This window comes from Acanthochromis polyacanthus, chromosome 15 (genome assembly GCF_021347895.1).
Source record: "Acanthochromis polyacanthus isolate Apoly-LR-REF ecotype Palm Island chromosome 15, KAUST_Apoly_ChrSc, whole genome shotgun sequence".
Taxonomy (NCBI): domain Eukaryota; kingdom Metazoa; phylum Chordata; class Actinopteri; family Pomacentridae; genus Acanthochromis; species Acanthochromis polyacanthus.
Genome location: NC_067127.1, coordinates 38,064,386 through 38,090,170, shown reverse-complemented (window position 1 = coordinate 38,090,170; position 25,785 = coordinate 38,064,386). Strand labels below are relative to the sequence as shown.

Sequence of the window (25,785 nt, the reverse complement as noted above, 5' to 3'; positions counted from 1 at the left end):
AATTAGTAATCAGTAATCAATAATCGGTAATCAGTAATCAGTAACACTCCTGTCTCCAGGCTCCTCCTCAGTCCCAGCATGCAGTCTGTCTCTGGCCTCCTCTACAGTCTGTATCGCATCACGCTGGTGGACGAATACGAATACGCTGCCATGGTAACGGTGGATGATGTCATGGCGCCGCTTCTCTGTGGGACGTTTCTGGCTGCTTCCTCCATCCTGTGTGTCAACCTGCTGATCGCTCTGCTGACGGACACCTTCCAGAGGTCAGAACACCTGGACACACACGCATCTGGACACACACACATCTGGACACACACACACCTGGTCTAACACCTGAACCTTTGTGTGTGTGTGTCTACCTGTAGGGTCCATGATAATTCCCAGGCTAACGCTGTCATGCAGCAGGCTGCCGTCATCCTGCAGGTGGAGGACTCCATACCCCTCCTTCATCATTTCTATGACAAACGGTTTGTGTCCAATCACTGCTCTCCCGCTGGTCGCCGCCTGCGATAATGACATCACAACGTTCCCTCGTTACCATGACGAGATGGGATCATCACGGCCGAGATCAAGGTGAGTTCCTGAAGCAGACGATGTGGGTTGGAAGGTTCTGGTGGTGATGGTCTGCTCTGTCCTGCAGGACACTCTGGACCGTTTCCTGGTCCTTCAGAGGGATGCAGAGACACTCCGAGGTTCTGGGTAAGAACCTGACACAGAACCGCTCGTGTCCGACTGTCAGCACCTGCTCTAACGGGATCCTCTCTCCAACAGAGTCCACATAGGCCAGGTGCTTCAGAAGCAGGTCCAGAACCAGGACCTTCAAAAACCAGGACCTTCAAAACCAGGAGCTTCAGAACCAGGAACTCCAGAATCAGGAGCTTCAGAACCAGGTCCAGAACCTTCAGAACCAGGAGCTTCAGAAGCAGGTCCAGAACCAGGACCTTCAAAACCAGGAGCTTCAGAACCAGGAGCTTCAGGACATCCGAGCAGAGCTGAGGGAGCTCCGGACTCTGGTCCAGCAGTTGGTTGGGACCAGAACCGACGGGTTTTAAGACTTTAAATCTTCATGTTTCATTAAAATCACTTCTTTCTTCAGCTCTTGTCCAAAAATAAAGTTTGTTTGAAGCAGATTCAGTGAAAACAATCAACTGGATGAATAAAAAACGCAGCAGAAACAGAGAACAGAGGAGCTACAGGTGGAGATCCATCCAGCATGGAGGAACATCTTCACCTGAGGAGCAGAGTAGAGAGGAAACATCTGGAAACATCTGGAGGTAGAAGAACATCTGCAGGATGAGGAGACATCAGGGTTTAAACATGCTGGACACAAAGATTGTTGTATTTCAGTTAAAGTACATTTGGTTCTGTAGTTATGTTGCATGACGTTCTCTGGATCACTCAGGAACAGCAGAGAAAGAAGAGAAGCTGTGACAGGAGCAGCCTGCTGTGCTGCAGCGCCCCCTGCTGCCTCCAGCTGCTCATAAACCAGACACGTTCTGTTCTCCCAGATACGAAAGAACATACTGACCATGTTCTGTCATTAATTATTCCGTCATCATGTGTCAGTTTTCCTTTATGTTGGTTTGACAATAAAACTTTTAAAACAAAAGTCTGAACTGTGTAAAATGCATTATATCATTATATAATATTAATAAAACAGCAGATGTTTGTTCCACCGTCACCTCTTGGCTAGAAGGTCCCCCAGTTCTGGTTCTGGGATCTTTTTGCATGGAGTCTCCAGGTTCTTCAGGTTCTCTAGATCCCTGTTACCTGTCCAGGTGAACCTGTGATACTGTTACCTGTCCAGGGTGACCTGTGATAGACTGTTGGGTCATTCCGTGTGGTCTCACCAGATGGTGGTTGCTGCACCATTTTCCAAATGAGTCCTAATTTGCATGCCATCAGACAGTCCACAAAAGTACTTTCTATGCAAAATTGTAGGCCTGTAGCCAAATAGTTTGAGTTGTGGGGGTCTGAAATTTCAGAATTTGGGCTATAAAAAGCCTCGCCAGCATTTTTGCATCTTTAAGTGTTTATTTCTCAGCCTCTAGACATACCAGAGAGCTGTGAGTTGGTAAACAAGGCCTCTGCATGTAAGCTAGTGCCCCACAAACATCCCCAGGTGTTTCCCTCCACTCTGCAGGCCATGGGGGCTTGATAAAAATGCTAAAATTAAGAGATAGCTACTCACGAGTGGAGTTTGGGACCTTAAAAGTACTAGAAATACTGCACAGAAGTGTTCTAACACCCCTGGGTTCCATTCTACACAAACTTGTGTGATAACTTAGCAAACTGGAGCTTTCTAGGTACCTTCAGTTTGGAAAATATGAGCTCCCAAAGTTGGACGAGATTTTTAATTGGCTATTTTTGGTGACAAAAATCTCAGTGTGGGACAGGTACCAGAGACCCCAAATTTTTCTACAAGACAGTTCCATCTGTCGTCTATCACTGTACAAAAATGCAGCAGGGTTATATTTGTAGTTACTGAGATATTCTACTCAAAATGGCATGGGTAATGTCAAAATGTTTTTTTGCTTTCACTACTTTAAATTGGGATACAAGTATTAGTAGTCATTCCAATGGTAGTATTATGTCTGTTTTGTCCTTTTGAAATGTTAGTTGTTAAAGGTGACTACTACCTGTCCAGGTGATCCTAATCAGGATGAATCTCTGTTTATTCCTGCAGGATCCTCAGTCCTGCAGCTCAAACATCATTTAGTTTCTAATGAAGGAAAAAGAGACAGAAGTTTGAAGAAGTTTCAAAGATGCAGATATAAATGTACAGAAGGCCACGCCCCCGTGACCCCGCCCCTCCAGCAGCTCCTTCCGGCTCCGGGTTTTTGTCGCTCTCAGAGGAGAGAAGATGGCGGCGGCCCAAACTGAACAGAGACCCACCGTCCGCTTTTCAGCTCCGAGTTCCTGAGTTTCTCCGCCAAAGACACCGCGGTCGGTAAGCGGCTCTCCGAGCTGGTCCGCCCCGCTCAATTTGTGCTTCCTTCTCGGCCTCCAGCGGAGCTCAGTCCGCCGCTGAGCGCCGTTAATGGACGTTAATCTGTTGTTTTCCAGCTAGCGGAGCTAAAGCTAATGCTAGCGCAGCTGATGCTAATGCTAATATGAAGCTAGCTGCTGCTGCTGGGGAACATCTGGACAGAACCAGCTGCTGTCAGTCCGTCTGGCCGAACCCAAACACCCGTCGAAGGTCTTGAAACAGGTTCCACCGCTCGGTTCTGTCGAGTTGTGGACGTTACTGTCTGTAGGTCAGTGTTCTGCAGGTTCTGTCAGCCTGAATCTTATACCTGAGTCTGTTTGAAGCAAGACCTGGGGTTCTGGTGGTAACTTCAGACTGCAGGTATCACTATGACAACTGATGCTGAACACCTGAGCAGGCGATGTTACCATTGAAACTCTTTCTGCTGCATGTTCTGCTACATAAGGTTAGATTCAGAAAGAAACATGAACTTTAAGATCAGAAACTGTGAATAAAAAACCGACTCAGGTAAACACACAGGTGACAAACTGGATCAACACACCTGATCAGTACTCCTGAGGTCTGAACCAGGAAGCAGCTGAGCTCCAGTCAGACATCAGGATGTGTTTCTACCTGTACCTGGCCACCAGGTGTTCTTCACTCTGATCACATTAAAAGCAGTTGTTAAGGAGTCATGGTGACTCTTCTGCAGTAAATGGACCAATCAGGTTCCTCCTTCAGTCAGCAGGTAGTTTTAATGTAGTATTCAGGAGGAAAATGAAACAATGCAGGTAATCAGTGGTGATATATTGATTAACTTATCAATACAGCTGATTATTGATCACTGGACACGATCAGAGTTGTTTAACTTTCATATATTAAGCATGATTTTTATTAAAGTTTATTCAGGTCTGACTCCATCCCATAATGCAGGAAATCACTTTAACTTGAACCAAATCAAAATATACTACAGTTACTGATTGAATAAATACCAATAGATGATCAATGATCTGATCATGTGATTGATCAGCTGCAGGACCAGTAGAGTAAACAGACCAAACATTAGAACATATTATTGGGATGTTTCCATGGTAACAGGATGCATCCAGTGTGACGCTGTAACCGCTTTCAATCAGAGGTTTAAGAACGATCAGATCAGCATCAGTTACCATGGAGATCTAGCTCACAGCATCAATTACCATGGAGACCTAGCTCCACAGCATCAGTTACCATGGAGACCTAGCTCCACAGCACATCTCTTTCTGATTGTTTGGTCAGAGACATTCACACCAGTGGTCTGCTGGAGGTCATTTTGTAGAGCTATAGCAGTGCTCATCCTGGTCCTCCTTGCACAAGGAGCAGATACCTGTCCTGCTGATGGGTTGAGGAACCTTCTACAGCCCTGTCCAGCTCTCCCGACTAACTGCCTGTCTCCTGGAATCTCCTCATGCGCTTGAGAATGTGCTGGAGACACAGCAAACCTTCTGGTGATGCACACATTGATGTTTCATCCTGGAGGAGTGGACTGTCTGTGGAACCTCTGTAGGTCCAGGTATCGCCTCATGGCTACCAGAAGTGGACTCTGACCCTATCCAAATGCAAAACTAGTGAAAAAACAGTCAGTAATATTAGGAAGGAAAAAACTGTCAGTGGCCTTCACCTGTAAACTCATTACCTGTTTTGGGGGTTGTCTCATTGTTACCCCTCTAGTGTATCTGTTGTTAATTTATGAACACCAAAGCAGCTGAAATGACTAAAAAGCCCCTCAGTTACTTATTGACCAGATCAGTATCCCACATGTTTCACTGATTTGATGCAATACTTTAGATTAAATCGGCGTGGTGCTTTCGCGTCATGTGGAAATTCGGGGTTACGTGGGAGCGTCGCCATCTTCCCACTTTTCCTTTCCAAACTTTCTTCCCAAACTGTGTGGCCCCGCCCCCTGCTACGTGTGATGGGAGGGGAGGAGGAGCAATTCTCTCTCTGGCTGCTCAGCCTGTTTACAAAGAAGCCGATGCAGAGGCACGAAGAACAAGGAGCATGATGCTTAATGCAGCGTTTAACCGACTAGTAAAATACTAAACGTTTAATAAATGAGCAGGTGGTTAAACGATTAAACGACTGGTCACGCACATCCCTAATATATGTACAGTGCCTTGTGAAAGTATTCGGCCCCCTTGAACTTTTCAACCTTTCGCCACATTTCAGGCTTCAAACATAAAGATATAAAATTGTAATTTTTTGTCAAGAATCAACAACAAGTGGGACACAATCGTGAAGTGGAACGAAATTTATTGGATATTTTAAAACTTTTTAACAAATAAAAAACTGAAAAGTGGGGCGTGCAATATTATTCGGCCCCCTTGCATTAATACTTTGTAGCGCCACCTTTTGCTGCAATTACAGCTGCAGGTCACTTGGGGTATGTCTCTATCAGTTTTGCACATCCAGAGACTGAAATTCTTGCCCATTCTTCCTGCAAAACAGCTGGAGCTCAGTGAGGTTGGATGGAGAGCATTTGTGAACAGCAGTCTTCAGCTCTGCCCACAGATTCTGGATCGGATTCAGGTCTGGACTTTGACTTGGCCATCTAACACCTTGGATACGTTTATTTGTGAACCATTCCATTGTAGATTGGCTTTATGTTTTGGATCATTGTCCTGTTGGAAGATAAATCTCCGTCCCAGTCTCAGGTCTTTTGCAGACTCCAACAGGTTTTCTTCCAGAATGCTCCTGTATTTGGCTCCATTCATCTTCCCATCAATTGTAACCATCTTCCCTGTCCCTGCTGAAGAAAAGCAGGCCCAAACCATGAGGCTGCCACCACCATGTTTGACAGTGGGGATGGTGTGTTCAGGGTGATGAGCTGTGTTGCTTTTTACGCCAAACATATGGTTTGCATTGTGGCCAAAAAGTTGGATTTTGGTTTCATCTGACCAGAGCATCTTCTTCCACATGTTGCTGTGTCTCCAGGTGGCTTGTGGCAAACTTCAAACCAGACTTTTTATGGGATATCTTTGAGAAATGGCTTCTTCTTGCCACTCTTCCATAAAGGCCAGATTTGTGCAGTGTACGACTGATTGTTGTCCTATGGACAGACTTCTCCCACCTCAGCTGTAGATCTCTGCAGTTCATCCAGAGTGATCATGGGCCTCTTGGCTGCATCTCTGATCAGTCTTCTCCTTGTTGGAGGTGAAAGTTTAGAGGGACGGCCGGGTCTTGGTAGATTTGCAGTGGTCTGATACTCCTTCCATTTCAATATGATTGCTTGCACAATGCTCCTTGAGATGTTTAAAGCTTGGGAAATCTTTTTGTATCCAAATCCGGCTTTAAACTTCTCCACAACAGTATCTGGGACCTGCCTGGTGTGTTCCTTGGTCTTCATGATGCTCTCTGCACTTTAACCCTTTAAGCTTCAGTCAATTCCAGCCGTTTTCAGTACAAAAAATCGCTAATATTCTATTTTAAATTAAAAAAATTACGAAAAATACGGGGAATATTGGACGCGCATCGGGAGGTGCATTTCCTTGAAAACGACCGATTCGGGGATTTTATACCGACTTCAGGACATGTTTTGGACAAAATAGTTTACTGGCTTGTGTCATCTGATGTAAAAGGTTGGATTATGGCCGTTTTTTGTAGAATCTTTTTTTTTTGTGTGTAATAATAAACCCGGAAATGTGAGTCGCGCTGTGTGCGTTGAAGCCGTGTATAGAGAACGGATGGATGGATATTTGTTTTGTCGGACAAATGTGTTTTTCTCACCCGCTGTGGTAATCGCATCTGAAAGTGGTTTATACCGGCGGATTCATGAGAATCTAAGCTTTCCATCGGCGTATAGTGTTTGTATAATCGCGTTTGCACCCGTCGGACATTCCTGAAATTCCTATGCAAATTAGTAGGTGTACCGCCGGCGGTACACTGAAGCTTAAAGGGTTAAACAGAACCCTGAGACTATCACAGAGCAGGTGCATTTATACGGAGACTTGATTACACACAGGTGGATTCTATTTATCATCATCAGTCATTTAGGACAACATTGGATCATTCAGAGATCCTCACTGAACTTCTGGAGTGAGTTTGCTGCACTGAAAGTAAAGGGGCCGAATAATATTGCACACCCCACTTTTCAGTTTTTTATTTGTTAAAAAAGTATAAAATATCCAATAAATTTCGTTCCACTTCACGATTGTGTCCCAATTGTTGTTGATTCTTGACAAAAAATTAAAATTTTATATCTATGTTTGAAGCCTGAAATGTGGCGAAAGGTTGAAAAGTTCAAGGGGGCCGAATACTTTCACAAGGCACTGTATGTGGTATAGTACAGGAGTATTGTGTTCACAGTATTCTAACAGTGTATCAGTAGTATGTAGGTCAGTGTGTCAGCAGTTAAATTAACTGAATGTGAAAGTCTGAGCTGATTACTGACCACCTGCTGATCACTGGGTGACACCTGTTACTGTGGTACTGCACCTGTTTACTGCGGTACTGCACCTGTTTACTGCGGTACTGCACCTGTTTACTGCTGTACTGCACCTGTTTACTGCTGTACTGCACCTGTTTACTGCTGTACTGCACCTGTTTACTGCTGTACTGCACCTGTTTATGCTGTACTGCACCTGTTTACTGCTGTACTGCACCTGTTTACTGCGGTACTGCACCTGTTTACTGCTGTACTGCACCTGTTTACTGCTGTACTGCACCTGTTACTGCTGTACTGCACCTGTTTACTGCTGTACTGCACCTGTTTACTGCGGTACTGCACCTGTTTACTGCGGTACTGCACCTGTTTACTGCGGTACTGCACCTGTTTACTGCTGTACTGCACCTGTTTACTGCGGTACTGCACCTGTTTACTGCGGTACTGCACCTGTTTACTGCGGTCTGCACCTGTTTACTGCGGTACTGCGGTACTGCACCTGTTTACTGCGGTACTGCACCTGTTACTGGCGGTATTGCACCTGTTTACTGCGGTACTGCGGTACTGCACCTGTTTACTGCGGTACTGCGGTACTGCACCTGTTACTGCAGTACTGCACCTGTTACTGCGGTACTGCACCTGTTTACTGCAGATTTGGGGGGAAAGAGCAGCCTTGGAGGAGGACTGAGCTCTGAAGGCTTTTCTAGTTATTAATGTTAGTATTAATGTTGATGTTGTGAATGGGACATTTCTTTTCCATGTGCTGCATCAGGACTGTTCTCTAGCAAACACCTTGATCTGCTCACCTGCCTATCAACCTGTCTTCGCCTGTCCATCGCCTGTCCCATTGCCTGTCCATCACCTGTCATCGCCTGTCCTTCACTTGTCCCATCCCCGCTCCATCCTGTCCATCGCCTGTCCCATCGCCTCTCCATCGCCTGTCCATCGCCTGTCCATCGCCTGTCCATCGCCTGTCCCATCACCTGTCCTATCACCTGTCCTTCACCTGTCCTTTACCTGTCCATCACCTGTCCTTCATGTTGCGCCTCCTCCTCAGAGCTGGCTGGCAGCAGCAGACCTACAGCAGGAAGGTACCGTCACCTGGCTGCCTATGTACCCAGAATCCTTTGCCTGGGGCGAGCGGCGGCCAGCAGCAGGGAGGAGCAGAGGGAAGAGCAGAGGGAGGAGCTGGCCTGTCAGCTGCTCTTATTGGCTCCTCTGGAAGTGGCTTCTGCTGGGGGAGGAGCCTGCTGCCGGCCTGGCGCTGCTGCAGAGAACAACAGCCGTCACCGCTGTGTGGACATGTTCAAGGTGGGGAGAACCCACCTACTCCTGCAGGTATATGACTCTTGCCTGGACAGGTCAGCTGTACCAGCTGATGTCCATGTCCAGATGCTAACCAGGTGTGTGTGTCCAGGAGTGTGCGGCTGACCCCCACCTGTGTCCTGTGTATGCAGTGTTTCCTGGCAGCGTCCACAAAGAGCACCGATACAGGGTGAGTCCTCTGCTGTCTCTGAGGACACCGAGCCTCAGGTGTCCCCTCAGATGGAACAGCAGGGGTTGATGTTGAAGAGCAGGAATGTACAGGCAGCTGGTTTAATAGGCTCACAACCTGCTAGAGGTAGCACAGCTCCGCCTCCTCTGTCCCCAGTGTCCCCCCAGTGTTATCCCCCCCAGTGTCCCCCCCAGTGTTCCCCCCAGTGTCCCCCTAGTGTCCCCACACGTGTACCCCACAGTGTCCCTCCAGTGTTATCCCCCAGTGTCCCTCCAGTGTTTCCCCCAGTGTCCCTCCAGTGTTTCCCCAGTCTTCCCCTAGTGTTTCCCCCAGTGTCCCTCCAGTGTTCCCCCAGTGTCCCTCCAGTGTTCCCCCAGTGTCCCTCCAGTGTTTCCCCCAGTCTTCCCCTAGTGTTTCCCCCAGTGTCCCTCCAGTGTTCCCCAGTGTCCCTCCAGTGTTCCCCCAGTGTCCCTCCAGTGTCCCTCCAGTGTTCCCCATGTCCCTCCAGTGTTTCCCCAGTCTTCCCAAGTGTTCCCTCCAGTGGTCCCCAGTGTTTCCCCTCAAATGTCCCCCCCGTGTTTCCCCCAGTGTTCCCCCAGTGTCCCCACCAGTCTTCCCCCAGTGTTTTCTCCCAGTGTCCCCCCAGTCTTCCCCCAGTGTCCCCCCAGTGTCCCTCCAGTGTTTCCCCCAGTGTCCCCACAGTGTCCTCCAGTGTTTCCCCAGTGTCCCTCCAGTGTTTCCCCCAGTGTCCCCCCAGTGTCCCTCCAGTGTTTCCCCCAGTGGTCCCCTCCATTGTTTCCCCCAGTGTTTCCCCCAGTGTTTCCCCCAGTGTTTCCCCCAGTGTTTCCCCCAGTGTTCCCCCCAGTGGTCCCCCAGTGTTTCCCCAGTCTTCCCTCCAGTCTTCCCCCAGTGTTCCCCCAGTGTCCCCACAGTGTTTCCCCCAGTGTCCCCCAGTGTCCCCAGCTCCCCCAGTGTTTCCCCCAGTGTCCTCCAGTGTTTCCCCAGTCTTCCCCCAGTGTTTCCCCCAGTGTCCCTCCAGTGTCCCTCCAGTGTTTCCCCAGTGTCCCTCCAGTGTTTCCCCCCAGTGTTCCCCCAGTGTCCCTCCAGTGTTTCCCCAGTGTCCCTGCCAGTGTTTCCCCAGTGTTTCCCCCAGTGTCCCTCCAGTGTTTCCCCCAGTGTCCTCCAGTGTTTTCCCCAGTGTCCTCCAGTGTTTCCCCAGTGTCCCTCCAGTGTTCCCCAGTCGTCCCTCAGTGTTTCCACCAGCCTTCCTCCAGTGTTCCCTCCAGTGTTCCCCCAGTGTCCCTCCAGTGTTTCCCCCAGTGTCCCTCCAGTGTTTCCACCAGCCTTCCTCCAGTGTTCCCTCCAGTGTATCCCCCAGTGTTCCCTCCAGTGTTCCCTCCAGGTTCCCTCCAGTGTTTCCCCAGTGTTTCCCCCAGTGTTTTCCCCAGTGTTTCCCCAGTGTTTCCCCAGTGGTCCCCCCAGTGTTCCCCCCCAGAGTCCCTCCAGTCCAACAGGAAGCTTCCTGGTCTATGAGGACTGACTGTCAGCTGCTGATGCTCCAACTGACAGCAGCAACTCTGAGAGGCTGCAGTTAGCTGCAGGTGACGTGTGTGTGATTTTGCGTGTGTGTGTGCGCGCGTTTGTACGTGCGTGTGTGTGTGCGTTGACCAGGTAAACGGACACTAAGCAGGTTGTGTTGTGGTCAGATGACCACGTCTGGAGGAGGAGGGTTCTGTGACTGTGGAGATGCTGAGGCCTGGAAGAACGGACCGTATGCCAGAAACACACTGCAGACGGAACCAGGGACACCGAGGAGGTGAGACACCTGTCTGGTCTGCCTGTCTGTCTGCTGTCTGCCTGCCTGCCTGTGTGTCTGTCTAAGTATCTGTCTGTGTCTTACCTGTGTGTCTGTCTGTCTTTCTCTCCAGGACCCTGTCTCTCTGCTGCCTCCTGAACCTGGTTGCCCGTCAGTTACAGCATCTTCTCCATCATCCTGAAATACGCTGTGGGACCTGCTGACCTGGAGCAGGAAGATCTGCTGCCTGCAGGGCTGGCAGCCTCCGTATGTACACCAAACAACTACACAACAACACAACAACAACACACAGTAAGGTGTGTATCCACACATGCATTTTTACCGTACATAAACGCGCCGCATCTGAAAATCACATGGATGGTGGGCGGTCATATGGCAGCGCTCTCAGCTTGACGGTCCAACAGATGAGTTGGATAAACACACGACAGGTGGCTGGTCCGGTTGCGGTGCGTTTCCAGCTGTGATCTGGTGTGTTACCTGCAGCTCATTGCATCAAGTAGACTGGACTTCTCCTTCATGCAAATGCGATGCGGAAGTGAGGAGATTCCATGCATTCTAAAACTGTCCTCAAACATCTATACTACTGTTGGTGAAATAAAACCAGGGACACATTCCGCTGCTGCAGATTATTTCTTGCCTCAAATGCTTTCAGAAATACTTTTCGTTGAATTGTTTTCAAAATAAAAGAGAAAGTTTGCTCGGTCACGTGACCACCCACCATCTGTGTGATTTTCAGATGTAGAGCGTTGCTGAAAAATTTCATCCAGTGGACACATGACTTAATACACAACAAATGCACAGTAGCACAACAGACACACACACTTCTCTCTACTCTGCTCCTCATCTGTAGATGTTCCTCCATGCTGGATGGATCTCCAACCTGCTCCTCTGTTCTGTGTTTCTGCTGCATTTATTTTATTCTCTGAGGAAACACTGCCTGCAGTTCAACCTGAAACTCTCTGAATGCGTGGTCTCAGTGAGGAGGTCCTGGAGAACCAGAACCAGGAGGAGGTTCTGATTTTATAGAATCTGGTTTAAACAAACTCTTTTTTGAGAATTTTAAAATAATAAAAGCAGAAGGTTATTGAGCATTATAATTTGTTTATTTTTTTTAAGTTGGGACAGTTCGTATTAATGTACATTTCCACATAAAATGAGAGATGTATCCATATGGCAATTTCATCTCCATCTGTCAGCAGTTCTATGTGATTTAAAATAGTGACTTTGAGTCCATCGTGGTTCCTCCTCCTGGTAGAAACTCACTGACACTGAAATTCTGATGGTCTTCATGAGTTCAGTTTCCTGCTGATAGACTAGAACAGTGTCAGTCGTGATACCAGTACTGCAGTACTACGTTACTTGACTCGCTCTGTGTGTGTGTGTGTGTGTGTGTGTGCAGGGAGAGAGAGACACCTACTACTGCATGCTGTTCAATGATGAAGTCCACACGTATGACAGGTGATCTACACGCTACAGAAAGCTGTCAGCTGCAGCCAGAAGGAGGCGGTCAGCTTCCGCACCCCGTGGACCGAGACGTCAGTGACACGCAATACTACGCAAAGCACACACAGTGACACGCATTATCACACACAATATCGCACATAAGAGCACACACAGTGACGCAATATCACACGTCAATATCACACACAGTTACATGCAATGCCACAACGTATTATTGATATGCAATGTCACACGCAAAAGCACACGCAATATCATGAAATATCACACACAGTCCAACGCAATGTCACAGTAAAAATATCACAGCAATGTCACACGCAAAAGCGCCACACAATATCACACGATACAGGGTTTACCCCAGAAACTTGCTAAGCCTGGTGGTTGGGCTGCTAGAGAAGCCACCGTGTTTATGTAACAAAAAAAAGTTAAATGTTGACAGAAATTTGAAATAGACTATTTGGTTATTGTACGCCAATTTATTAAACAATACTTACATGTAGTCTTACAAAAAGGCACATTCTTAAAGTACAAGCTTTTAACAAAATGCAAAAAAAACAATTAAATAAATAATATCAATTGTTTTCACTTAAGTTAAATCCTAGTGAATCTTAAAAACAAGCCATTGCTGTCACTATTGAAAAACTAAAATAAATTAACATAAATAAAAAGTGCAAACCATGGCCAAGGGTAAAACGTGGGAACTCAGAGGCTGAAGATATATGCTGGACTGTTGAACTCGTCTACTTTTTGCTGCACATGGTGCATATTGGATCAGTGCAAGCATCCGTCTGGGCTTTTCAAAGACTCTTCCAGAGCCTTATTGTAGTCAAGCTCAGCACAGAGGGACATTTATTTTGATGCGGAGGCAAGCAGTTAGGCTTTCCCCTGCAGCTGTTCCTGGAGGTCCTGTCTTGATCTACTGAAAAATAATACATAACTGACATTAAACAAATGTGTACCTACTTAAACTGCTAGCAGAAAAGTGAAAAAAATACTCACCCTGTCATAGCAGAGAAATGTCTCTCACAGTTGACACTTGACACAGGAATTGTCAGTGCAATGGCAGAGAGCTGGGCCAGGTTTGGGTACAGGAGCTTCAAAAAGAGGTGAGGTCAAAATGATCACTCCTGTGGCGTCTCCTCTCCTCCTCGGCCTGTATGTTGAGGCTTTTCACTCTGTCTTACAACCCACTGAGATGTGACCCTGGAGGCTGCTTGTCTCCTGCCTCTTGATTGTCGAATGGCCTCAGTTGTAACAGGCACCTAAAATGTTAAATGAATATATTAAAGCTATATTGTTTTTGCGTTTCATAGTTTTTCCATAAACAAGTGTATTAAAAAATAACTTACGTGTTTCTTGATAGCCAAAAAATTGACTCTTCATTTGGAAAAGCTTTGAAAGCCGTGTCAGGTGGGGAAGGACATCTGCCTGGAGGTGGACAGCAGCCACAAACCTATATGTCGCACAGTATGTAAAAGGCACCTGCTACAGGGTCCTTCATCTCTGCTTCTCAGCAAGAGCTGCCAGCACAGCTGCCAGATCCTATGAAGAGTTGAAATGGTTGTGTCTTGGGACAGCATCTTGTGTCCTTCACTTCCTAATGTCCAAAGAACACATAAAGAGGACACATAAAATCAAAGACAGTGGTGTGGAAATTATCTTAATGTCAAGTGTACTCCCACTTTCAATGATAGGTGATTCTCATTGACGATTGAGAGTTGTGTGCCAGTTCCCCACTGAAAAAGGATGTTCATCTACCAGGGTTTGAGCAGACTTCACTCATGAATCAGACAGTTGCTTTCTTTCTTTCCCTCTTCTATTTTGGCAATGTCGTAAATTCATGAGATACAGAGTGAATTCCAACTTCCCAGAGCATTCAGCACCCCATTGATTTACACCTGCATTTGTGCTTCATGGCGCTTAGGTGTGCCGTTGCATGTTGGACATTGTTTTACACAGACACCACCGAGAAGAAAGTGCCGGAAGTGCTGCACATTTTTTGTTTTTTGTTGTTTTTTTTTAAAAATTTGAACGGGAGGTCTGTCCGTCATGAATGTCCATGGGTTAGGAGTTGTCCATGAGTTTGATATTCAATCATGTTAAGTTTTACAGCAGTCTGTTTTTTCATATGTTTCAGTGATGAGAAATAGAGACATTTCTATGAACATGTTAAAATAGGTTTACATTTAGAAACCTGCATTTGTGTATGAAAATTTTCCTAATGTTAAATGAACATCCCTAACATTCTAGCAAAAAGTTAATTACAAATCCATGGAAATATTTTGACATTAAAAGCAGGAGTGGTACATAGTTAGATAAGCAGTGATGTACGTCATCCTAAGGCTTCAGAATACACACATTCATAGAATAAGTGATCTGTAGTTTCAGTGTGTTCATTACAAAAGGAGCAGTTATTATTCTCAAAACCAAATCGTTTGCTTAAAAAATCAGCTGCGGGATAAATTCTATTCATAATTTTGAAATGATTTTCTTTCATTTTGGGGCAATAGGAAATTTGAAGAATTTACATCTTAAAATTTGAACATCTTTTTTGGAGGAAAATTTAGACTTGAGTTTCTCGATGACGGATTTGGGAAAATTACTTTATTGAATATATTTCTAAGAACAAAGTTGGTAAGTTTGGAATCATTCAGCCTATAACCATTCAGTATGAGCGATGGGAGACTTGCCTGAATTCTGTTTTTATGCAAGTCTGATGCCATTAAGACTGCCTGAGGTATTGCTTTAATTACGTGGTTATATTGGTGTTTGTCAGTTTTATTAAATTTGGTACTGAAATTTTCAAAAGTTAGTATTTTTCCAGAGCAGTCCAGTAAATGCATCACAGACCAGATTCCTTTATCAAACCAATTTGGTTGAAATATAGATTTGTGTTTATGTAGAACATATCTACAGTTCCAAAGTGGGATCATATGGGGACTGAAATTGTGCTTGTAAATTAATCTCCAGTATAATAGAGTCTGCTGATGAAATGAAGACATTTTGATTGGGAGCTTATGGAAGTTCTGCACGTTGTTATGTTGTTGTTCAGAAGAATGTGTTAGCCGGTATTATATTAGGAAATGGCATTGCCCTGCATATGAAAAAATATTCCAGTCAGTTCGTGCATTGTTTTTTTTTTTTTAAAAACGCTACTGGTCGGACACGGTTGTACCAGCCAGATTTCACTGAGCAACAGTGTGTGCAAAACGTGTGTCTCGGCAGTCATTTTTAATACCTCTGTGATCAGAATTGAGACATGTGTCCCAAGCAGCGGCGATCAGCTGTAGAAGCTCTGCTGCTCACGGTATCGCCTCCTCCCCTTCCGCAACCCCCGCAGGTTGGCCCGCTGTTCGATTGTTTCAGGGCCAGATTGGGAGTCAAAATTGGACCAGACCTGTGCAATCGATCGACCCCCCCCCCCCCCCCGTACAGGCAGGCAGGCCCACAGGCACACATGTGGGCCTGCCTGCCTGTACAGGGCTGATGAATGGTTGGACGCTTATCCCTTTCGGCCGCATATGGACAAGTAAACAAAAATTTATTTATTTTTTGCCTTTTTATTGTGATAGTCGCAGTGAAGAGTGACAGGAAAAGGGGAGAAAAGTAGGGGGAAGACATGCAGCAAAGGGCTGCGGACCGGAATCGAACCCGGGCCGCTGCATCGGAGACCAGCTCCTGTACATGAGTAGCCTGCTTAACCCGCTGAGCTATACGGGCATCTGGTACCCAGCAAACAAAATTATTTAATAAATACCAGCGCACCGGCCCTTCGGTCAAACGACCGAAAATGTTTACACAAATTTTGTCCCGAAGCCACATCTAATCGCCGACCCCTGCATTACATTATAAATATGGAACGATGTAATGCAAAATATAGTGTTGGATTTGCTACGCTTTTACATTAAAAATATAATTACCCATTCAAAATGCCCTAACTCGCTTAAATCTGACCGAGGAGAAATATGACACGAGGAATATTTGATTAATTAAACGTTCTATTCAGGTGTGATTAAGATTCAGATATGAAAATAAAATCAAACCTGTAGTTGCAGTAGTTTTAAATACATTCTGAGTGGCACGAAATATCCTCTACTTGAAATACATTGGTTTGAATTTCGTTGTGTGCACCACAAAAAACATGAGAAAATCGTGTTGGTGCGCACGAAACCATAGATTAATTTACGTGATAGTTTCACGAATCCTTGTGAGACTGGGTTGGTATTTAGGTTAGCGCCCCTACGGGAGACAGGAAGGCGTTACTGGATTTAATTGGCGAAACGGCTTTTCCCTCACTTTCGCAAGATGGGTTTAGGGTTATGGTTAGGTCAAAGTTTGTTCATGGTGACATTTCAGCTGAGACACTGGAGTGTCGATATTTACTCAACCGCTTAACTTCAAAACGTAGCACTCGTTCGTAATAAGGGCGTGTACAGACAACATATGTGGTCGTTTTTTAAAGGAAGACAGTCTCCAATATCACACACAGTGACATGCAGTAACACACAGTGACATGCAGTATCACGTAGTATCACACGCAGTTAGCATGCAGTGACATGCAGTAACATGCAGTGACATTGAGTAACATGCAGTGACATGCATTAATACGCAGTGACATGCAGTGACACGCAATATCACATGCAGTGAAATGCAGTAACACGCAGTGAAATTGAGTGACATGCAGTGACATTGAGTAACATGCAGTGACATGCAGTGACATGCTTTAACACACAGTAACATGCACTTACATGCAGTGACATGCAGTAACACGCAATATCACATGCACTAACATGCAGTGACATGGAGTAACACGCAGTAAGATGCAGTAACATGCAGTGACATTAACACTCAGTGACATGCAGTGACATGCAGTGAAATGCAGTGACATGTAATATCACATGCAATGACATGTAGTGACATGCAGTAACATGCAATATCACACGCAGTGACATTGAGCAACATGCAGTGACATGCATTAACACGCAGTGACATGCAGTAACACGCAATGACATGCAGTGACATCATTGACTGTATATGAAGATGGACGTAGCATCTGGCTCCAAAATGGAAGCCCACTTGGAAGTGTCAAAAACTTGCAATCACGTCGTCCGCTAGGGTTGGCTCCAAAAAGCTTTTGCTCCATAGACCCCCAATTCATTTTGGAAAAAATAAAATTGATAGACTGATGTTCTACAGCTCAGGATTTTTCCCGTTGTTCATGGTCAAAATGAGGATCAGGTGGCCGATCTTAAAATAAATCAATACTGAATTTTAAATAAATTGTTAAAGTTGGCTGAGCCAGGGGGCGTGGCTATACTTGATAGACAGTCCCATTGACTGGTCCTGCCCCTAGTTGCTCTCTGGTCCAGCCTGTTTGATGACGCCTTTTACGTCACTGGCTCCAAAACATCCAAAATGGCGACCAGGAAGTAGCAAAATCCGGGCTTCATTTTCTCGGCATTGAAACCAACGGGTGACATCACGGTTAGTTCTCGCCTGAGTGACATGCAGTGACACGCAATATGGCACACAATGGCATGCAGTGACATGCTGTACGATGCAGTAACATGCAGTGACATGCAGTAACATGCAGTAACATGCACTGACACGCAATATCACACGCAGTGACACACAGTGACATGCAGTAACACGCAGTGACATGCAGTGACACGCAGTGACATGCAGTAACATGCACTGACACGCAATATCACACGCAGTGACATGCAGTGACACGCAGTGACATGCAGTACATTTACTTATTTTTAGACCCTCCAGGAAAACGCGGGCAAAAATCCGTGATTATGCAAATAAATATGTGGGGTTTTTATGCCATTTTATGCGGGAAAATTGCGGAAAGTTGCAAAGTATGCGAATAGATGTGAAATATGCAAAAAGATGCGAAATATGTAAGAACTGGGAAAAAAGGTGATTCTTCTCCTCCATCCTGTTACTGGGCTACCACTGAATGAAAAAGAGCAATATAAGATAAACAGAAATACTACATGCAAAACACATCACAGTAAGTGCTGCCAATGTTTCATTATTATCAGCTTAAGCAGGACTTAAACATTCCTCAATCACAAATTTCTCAGAAATAAAACATTCTTTTGCTTAGTTATACTTTGAGGTAGAGCAGACTACCTGCTCCAATGTCGTGGAGAAGTTGTTACCGACCCGTTTCTGTCGACCGCCGAACCATGGTTAGACAGCCTCAGGTAGTGCTAGCTCGCCTAGCTTAGCACGGCTCGTTGGTGGTAACAGCTAATATATAGTCCAACAAAACTTTGCAGTTGAGAAGAACAGGGCACTTTATTTACCAGCAGCGACTGTCCACACTTACTGCTAGGAGCATACATCGACTTCTCATACTTCTTTTCAATAACTTCTGTCTCATCATATGCAGCTCGACATATCTCCATCTCTGCTACTGACACACACCCGCCGCGGGCCCCATTACTCTTTACTCGCACACACACACTCTCACACACACACGCCCACCTCTACGTGCCTAGGTTAAAGGAGCAGGCTTGGCCTGCAACAAAGTGCTGCAACACGGTTGATTTTCTTTGGCGCTCCAGAACGATGTTGCACGGGGTACAAAAAAGTTTCCCCCCACTTTCGTGCAGTAAATCTGGGTCCTGTTTTGCCCGGTCTCTGGCTGAAATATTCGTAGGTAAATGTGGTCTTTGAGCATTCGCCATTCTTGTTTTTCGTCTCTGGGCACCGCTCCGCATCAGCTCGTGCTTCTAGTGTGTGTGTGAATGAACTGATGACGTCAGGCCGGGCGTCACATAAAAACTCACAACTCCATTATATCGGTTATAGTTTTCTCATTTTATGCGGAAATTGTGAACTCAAGCGGGACCCGCATATTTCTCTCTTTTCGTGGAAATGTGAGATTCTTGTGGGAATTATGCGCGTTTTGCGGGATTATGCGGCCTTTTGGGAAATAATTGACCCCCGCATAATCAGCGGCATTTTTGGTGATTAATGGGGAATTCATGCGATCGCATAACCATGTTTTTCTGGAGGGTCTATATTTTGCACAACTTAGAACTTTGAAGTAACCACACTTGTAAACATGCTACAGTTACATGTCGTAAACTGCTCGGTCTGTGTGTGTGTGTGTGTGTGTGTGTGTGTGCGTGCGTGCGTGGGTGTGTGTGTGTGTGTGTGTGTGTGTGCGTGGTGTGCGCGTGTGTATGTGTGTGTGGTGTGCGCGTGTGTGTGTGTGTGTGCGCATGTGTATGTGTGTGTGTGTGGTGTGTGTGCGCGTGTGTGGTTGTGTGTGTGTGCGCGTGTGTGTGTGTGTGTGTGCGCATGTGTATGTGTGTGTGTGTGTGTGTGTGTGTGTGTGTGTGCGTGTGTGTGTGTGTGTGTGTGTGTGTGTGCGCATGTGTGTGTGTGTGCGCGTGTGTTGTGTGTGCGTGTGTGTGTGTGTGTGTGTGCGCATGTGTGTGTGTGTGCGCGTGTGTGTGTGTGCGCATGTATGTGTGTGTGCGCATGTGTATGTGTGTGTGTGTGTGTGTGTGTGTGTGTGTGTGTGTGTGTGTGTGTGTGCGTGCGCACGTGTGTGTGTGTGTGTGTATTCAGGGCAGGAAGTCAGTTCGATATGGAGACCTTCAGTTCTGTGAACAGGCTAAATCAGTGATTGTGGTAAGTTACTGTTTATCACAGTTATTATCACTTATGGAATGTTTATTATGCGTTACTGACTGTTTATTACAGTTACAGACTGTTTATGATCAGTTGATCAGTTACAGACTGTTTATCACAGTTACAGACTGTTTCTGGTCAGTTACAGACTATTTCTCACAGTTACTGACTGTTTTTGGTTCTCCTCCAGAGGAACACCAGCCGCCAGTCGAAGCCTCTCCGGGTTCAGGTGATGCACTCGTCTGTCGTGGCTCATCAGTGTTTTGCTCTGAAGGCTCTGAGCTGGTTGGGTCAGATCATTCAGTACTCGGGTGCGTCTGGACTTCACTACCCATAATCCCTCTGTGTCAGCCGCAGGTACTGACTTCTGTTGTGTTTCAGATGGTCTGAGGAGGATCCTGTGTCAGGTCGGCCTACAGAAAGGTCCGGAAGGAGAAAACTCTTCTTGGTTGACCGACTGATGCTCAATGACTCCAAGATGTGGAAAGGTCAGACTCAGACTGCTGCGTCAATAATCAATAATCACTTCAAACTCCTCAGTGCTCCATCGGTCTGCAAACTGATTGATGATCACTTTAAACTAATGAATAATCCCTATAAGCTAATTGTTAATGTGTTTTAACCAGCAATTAGTTAGTCTGTAAATGGATCAACATAATCTCTCTGTCAGCTGATCAGTAATTACTATAAACCGATCAATAATCTATCATTGTTAATCTGATCAATAATCCATCAGGCTTAGGGAGGGCAGATGTCTGCCTGGACGGGGTGAGGGTGAAGATGAGGGGGGCAGCTGGTGAAGAACAAACGATAAAACATAAATGCTGTGATCAGCTGTATCAGATGCAGCACTGGGATCCAGTAGGACCAGTGTAGAACCAGTAAGATCCACCAGGATGAGTATAGAACCAGCAAGATCCAGTAAGACCAGTGTAGAGCCAGCAAGATCCAGTAGGACCAGTATAGAACCACCCAAGATCCAGTAGGACCAGTATAGAACCAGCAAGATCCAGTAGGACCAGTATAGAACCAGCAAGATCCAGTAGGACCAGTATAGAACCACCCAAGATCCAGTAGGACCAGTATAGAACCAGCAAGATCCAGTAGACCAGTATAGACCAGCAAGATCCAGTAGGACCAGTATAGAACCAGCAAGATCCAGTAGGACCAGTATAGAACCACCAAGATCCAGTAGGACCAGTATAGAACCAGCAAGATCCAGTAGGACCAGTATAGAACCAGCAAGATCCAGTAGGACCAGTATAGAACCAGCAAGATCCAGTAGGACCAGTATAGAACCAGCAAGATCCAGTAGGACCAGTATAGATCACCAAGATCCAGTAGGACCAGTATAGGAACCACCAAGATCAGTACAACCAGTATAGAACCAGCAAGATCCAGTAGGACCAGTATAGAGCCAGCAAGATCCAGTAGGACCAGTATAGAACCAGCAAGATCCAGTAACACCAGTATAGAAACAGTAAGATCCAGTAGAACCAATATGTTCTGGGGTTCTGATTGTGTTCTGTAACATCTCCCGTCTGCAGGAGCTCGAACATCTACCACCAGCTTGCTCATGGAACAGTCTCCTCATGGATCTCAAGTACAAGAAGATCTTCGCCATCCAGTTTGCCAAGGTAACACACCTGATCAATATGACCTGATCAGTACACCTGATCAATACAATCTGATCAGTACACTTGAATCAATACTCCTGATCAGTACACCTGATCAATACACCTGATCAGTACACCTGAAGGAGTTTAATGAGTCATGTGACTCCTCTGCAGTAAACAGACTAAACATTAAGACACATTATTGGGATGTTTCATGGTACAGGATGCATCCAGTGTGATGCTGTAACTGCTTCATTCAGAGGTTAAAGAACAATCAGATCAGCATCAGTTTACCTTGGAGATCGAGCTCCTCAGCATCAGTTACCATGGAGATGGAGATCTAACTCCTCAGCATCAGTTACCATGGAGATCGAGCTCCTCAGCATCAGTTACCATGGAGATCTAACTCCTCAGCATCAGTTACCATGGAGATCGAGCTCCTCAGCATCAGTACCATGGAGATGGAGATCTAGCTCCTCAGCATCAGTTACCATGGAGATCGAGCTCCTCAGCATCAGTTACCATGGAGATGTATATGTGCTGCTGACATTAGCATTGTGTTTTGTTGGGATCCCTGGTGGGTTTCCAGATCAGCGGGTCTCTGATGTTCATTTTAACCTTCTCAACTCAAAGCCTGTCTCTCTGTAGTCCACATTTATTCACTAGAACCTGTAGAGACGGAAGACATCTGAAGATGTCCTTGGATGTATCATGCTGCTATAAAACCAGAACCTCCTCCTGGTTCTGGTTCTCCAGGACCTCCTCAGCTGAGACCAACGCATTCAGAGAGTTTCAGGTTGAACTGCAGGCAGTGTTCCTCAGAGAATAAAATAAATGCAGCAGAAACAGAGAACAGAGGAGCAGGTTGGAGATCCATCCAGCATGGAGGAACATTCTACAGATGAGGAGCAGGATTAGATAGGAAACATGGATGATAGAAATCATCTACAGGGATGAGGAAGCATGTTCAGAGCTGAACCTCTGAGGAACCATGGAGGACCTGATGGCTCCAGGTTATTATGTTATTGTCAAACCCGTAATAAAAGAAATGTTGTCGTTCTTTCTGGTTGGTACCGTGTCTAACTGTGCTGACAGAACACATTTCTGAATGTTTCTGCTTCTAGTTGTGTCTCCTGTGGAGAAAAAAAATGAGGGTTAGACTCAGATTTAAATGAGCCTGGGTTCAGAGAGTTTAGACTCAGGTTTAAATGAGCTGGGTTCTGAGAGTTAGACTCAGATTTAAATGAGCCTGGGTTCAGAGGGTTGGACTCAGGTTTAAATGAGCCTGGGTTCAGAGGGTTGGACTCAGGTTTAAATGAGCCTGGGTTCAGAAGGTTAGGACTCAGGTTTAAATGAGCCTGGGTTCTGAGAGTTAGACTCAGATTTAAATGAGCCTGGGTTCAGAGGGTTGGACTCAGGTTTAAATGAGCCTGGTTCAAAGGTTAGACTCAGGTTTAAATGAGCCTGGGTTCAGAGAGCTAGACTCAGATTTAAATGAGCCTGGGTTCAGAGGGTTTAGACTCAGGTTTAAAATGAGCCTGGGTTCAGAGGGTTAGACCCAGGCTGGCTGTTGGTCTGGTTTCAGGATGCTAAAGGTCAGCGCTCGGACTATTTTCAGCAGCAGATTAATACATGTGGCTTGCCTGGAAAATCCAGACTGACTTTATTATGTATTAATATAAATACAATAAAGGCAGTCTGGCATGTGATGACAGGAGACGATTTCAAAAAGGAGGGGCTAACGAATGCAGCTTGAACGAGAAAGAACCAATCAGCGTAACACGGATGTGACGCACAAGCAAATCGACCCTTGAAGTCCATGTAGTCCAAAACAACAACGGCATGCAGCCGAGAAAAGCGTTGCGGTGAATGATTACTGCCGTATTTTGTCACAAAAATCTGCGAATACATGGGGTACTCTCAAGTACAACACTTATTTTTGAAAAGGCTACGCAACAAAAGACTCCTCTGACGATTAGCGGTGTTAGGAATAACTTTGAATCAGAGCCAAACCAAAGTCGGAGCGTATGGTGTAAAAGTTGCTTAATATTTACTCACACGTTTTGGAACGGGATTTTCCTCTGTACAAACAATGGCAAGAAGCCTGAAAGTAACGAGCCATCCACTGCCTCCTCATCGTCGGAAACGTCAAGTGAAAAGAGGCAACGACTAACGCCATCCAAACACCAAGAGACCACAGAAGATACTCTTTGGGCCCCCTCCTCCTCCGCAGCAGCATCGTTATGGGTAATCCAGGGTGCTGAGATGACGGCAGCATTAACTCCCGCCTCCCGTGCTATGATTGGTCGTACCAACTGTACGGGAGGTAAACGTGATTCAATTCGCACAATGCCCAACTGACTGTCCTGTATCTCCTAACATGGAGATAGGAGATACAATGGCGATTCAGTTTGATTTCCCAAGCTAACATGTGGCTGCTGCGAGGAGTTCAGGAAGTTTGGGGTCAGTTGAAAAGTTTCTATTTTAGTTTGGGGATTCTATTATAGTTGGAGGTTCATCAGTAGTTCAGGGGGTTCTATTTTTGGGTTCTCGGCCCGGCAGCAGCAGCACCTCTGACCTGAGGTGACATGTCGTCCCCCTCTAGAACTACAGACGCCTCCAGACAGATTTTATGGAGGACGACCACGACGAAGTGGTGCTCAGACCTCCCTGTCTGTGCAGCTCTTCACCGTCCCCCCATGGTGAGGTACGTCCTCCTCACCTGCACCACCTTTCTCTGTGTTTCCTGTCTGCTGCTAGAACTATGAGCGCTTGCAGAGTGACTACGTGAAAGACGACCACAACCGCGAGTTCTCCATCACTGACCTGTCAGGTGCAAATGTTCACCGTCCCATCTCTGGTGAGTCCACGCTGCAGAGACGTCCAGTGGCTGAGTCCTTCAGGTCCTCATACCTGAAGGTTCACCTGACTGGAGCTCTGAGGTAGCAGTTTGCTGAACACAGATCTGAGATTCCAGCATTCGCAGAGTTTAATTAACCCTCATGTTGTTTTCATTTTATGGGGCACCAAAAAATATTGTTTCCTTGTCTGAAAAAAAATCCAAAAATTCAGCAAAAAAAATCTGAAAATTTGCAAAACCCTCACAAAGGAAATTCCAATAATTCCCCTTAGTAGTTAAGTTTAAGTTTCCCTTAATAGCTTTAGTCTTTAAAAAACAATTGGCAAGAAAATATTTTCAAGAAATGAGCAAAAATAAGAAATCCTAAAAATATCTGAAGTGATGACATATATATCAGTAAAACTTCTGATAACTTCTAGCCTCTAATTTCACTGGACTTTGGTTGATTTTTATGTGAATATTGTTAAAGAAGTTTTTTTTTACATTTCTTATTTTCCACCAAAAACTGTTCAAAGATTTCCAAAAATGTTGAAATTGTGGACATGAGACGTTTCACTGTGAAATATATTTTCTTCTCCACATTTTCAAACTTTAAAACGGATCAGTTTGACCCACAGGACAACACAAGGGTTAATTTTTACTGATCATCACAAAGTCTGATTTCAGCTTAAAGATCAAAAAAAGTTTTTCCACTAAAAGTTCTCAGCAGAACACACTAGACGTGTCGCCTCAGATGAACAGTATTAGTTACTTAGATGAACAGTATTTAGTTACTCAGGAGGAACAGTATTTAGTTACTCAGGAGGAACAGTATTTAGTTACTCAGATGAACAGTATTTAGTTACTCAGATGAACAGCTGCAGATTGTATCTTTGGTCCTGTTCTGGAGGCAGATGTGGTTCTCCAGGTTCTGCAGTCGAGCCACATGGAAGAACTGATGGTGCCTTCTGTAGAGTATTTGTTCTTCCAACGGTGAGAGCAAAGAACCGGACAGGCTGTGGTTCTGGTTCTGGCCCAGTTCTGATTAAGATGTGTGTGTGCTGTAGGCCCGCATGCTGATGGTGGAGGAGAACCTGATGACCACCATCATCAGAACCTTCGTGGATCACCTCCGTCACCGAGACCTGCAGGGACGCTTCCAGTTCGACCGCTACACCGCCAGCAGGCCTTCAAGTTTGGACGGGTCCAGAGCCTCATCGGAGACCTCAAGTAGGAGACCCAGTTAGAGACCCAGTTAGAGACCCAGACAGAGAACCAGTTAGAGAACCATGCAGATTCAAGTGTTCCCAGTTTAACCAGTGTTCCCAGTTGAACCAGTGTCTCTGTGCAGGTACGTCCTCATCAGTCCTCCATGTGATTGGACCGATCAGCTCAGACTGAAGTTCCTGGAAGGTCTGGACGCTTTTCTGGAGCTGCTCAAATGTATGCAGGTACCCCACCTGTCTGTCTGCAGGACATGTCTTCATATCCAGGACATCCAGAGGGACATCCGGAGG

The 25,785-nt window shown here is 45.8% G+C and overlaps 2 protein-coding genes across 2 annotated transcripts in view; both read left to right on the top strand.

The window, feature by feature from the left end:
- Positions 1–1,609, top strand: part of LOC110967306 (uncharacterized) — a 34,174-nt gene extending 32,565 nt beyond the window's left edge. The window contains exons 14-17 of the mRNA XM_051960171.1: positions 60–263; positions 366–573; positions 641–699; positions 772–1,609. Coding sequence (XP_051816131.1) covers positions 60–263; positions 366–513 — 352 coding nt within the window. The 3' untranslated portion in view covers positions 514–573; positions 641–699; positions 772–1,609. The remainder of the gene's footprint in view (positions 1–59; positions 264–365; positions 574–640; positions 700–771) is intronic.
- Positions 1,610–2,762: 1,153 nt separating this feature from the next.
- Positions 2,763–25,785, top strand: part of ubr2 (ubiquitin protein ligase E3 component n-recognin 2) — a 69,833-nt gene continuing 46,810 nt past the window's right edge. The window contains 26 exon segments of the mRNA XM_051959481.1: positions 2,763–2,903; positions 2,905–2,946; positions 8,446–8,476; positions 8,479–8,612; positions 8,614–8,726; positions 8,806–8,858; positions 8,861–8,923; positions 10,555–10,653; positions 10,656–10,699; positions 10,812–10,844; positions 10,847–10,945; positions 12,099–12,150; positions 12,153–12,218; positions 12,221–12,234; positions 19,751–19,813; positions 20,004–20,124; positions 20,195–20,254; positions 20,257–20,320; positions 21,364–21,388; positions 21,391–21,450; positions 24,035–24,086; positions 24,089–24,261; positions 24,263–24,289; positions 25,336–25,444; positions 25,447–25,498; positions 25,620–25,719. Of these exon segments, the coding sequence (XP_051815441.1) occupies positions 2,778–2,903; positions 2,905–2,946; positions 8,446–8,476; positions 8,479–8,612; positions 8,614–8,726; positions 8,806–8,858; positions 8,861–8,923; positions 10,555–10,653; positions 10,656–10,699; positions 10,812–10,844; positions 10,847–10,945; positions 12,099–12,150; positions 12,153–12,218; positions 12,221–12,234; positions 19,751–19,813; positions 20,004–20,124; positions 20,195–20,254; positions 20,257–20,320; positions 21,364–21,388; positions 21,391–21,450; positions 24,035–24,086; positions 24,089–24,261; positions 24,263–24,289; positions 25,336–25,444; positions 25,447–25,498; positions 25,620–25,719 (1,875 nt within the window). The 5' untranslated portion in view covers positions 2,763–2,777.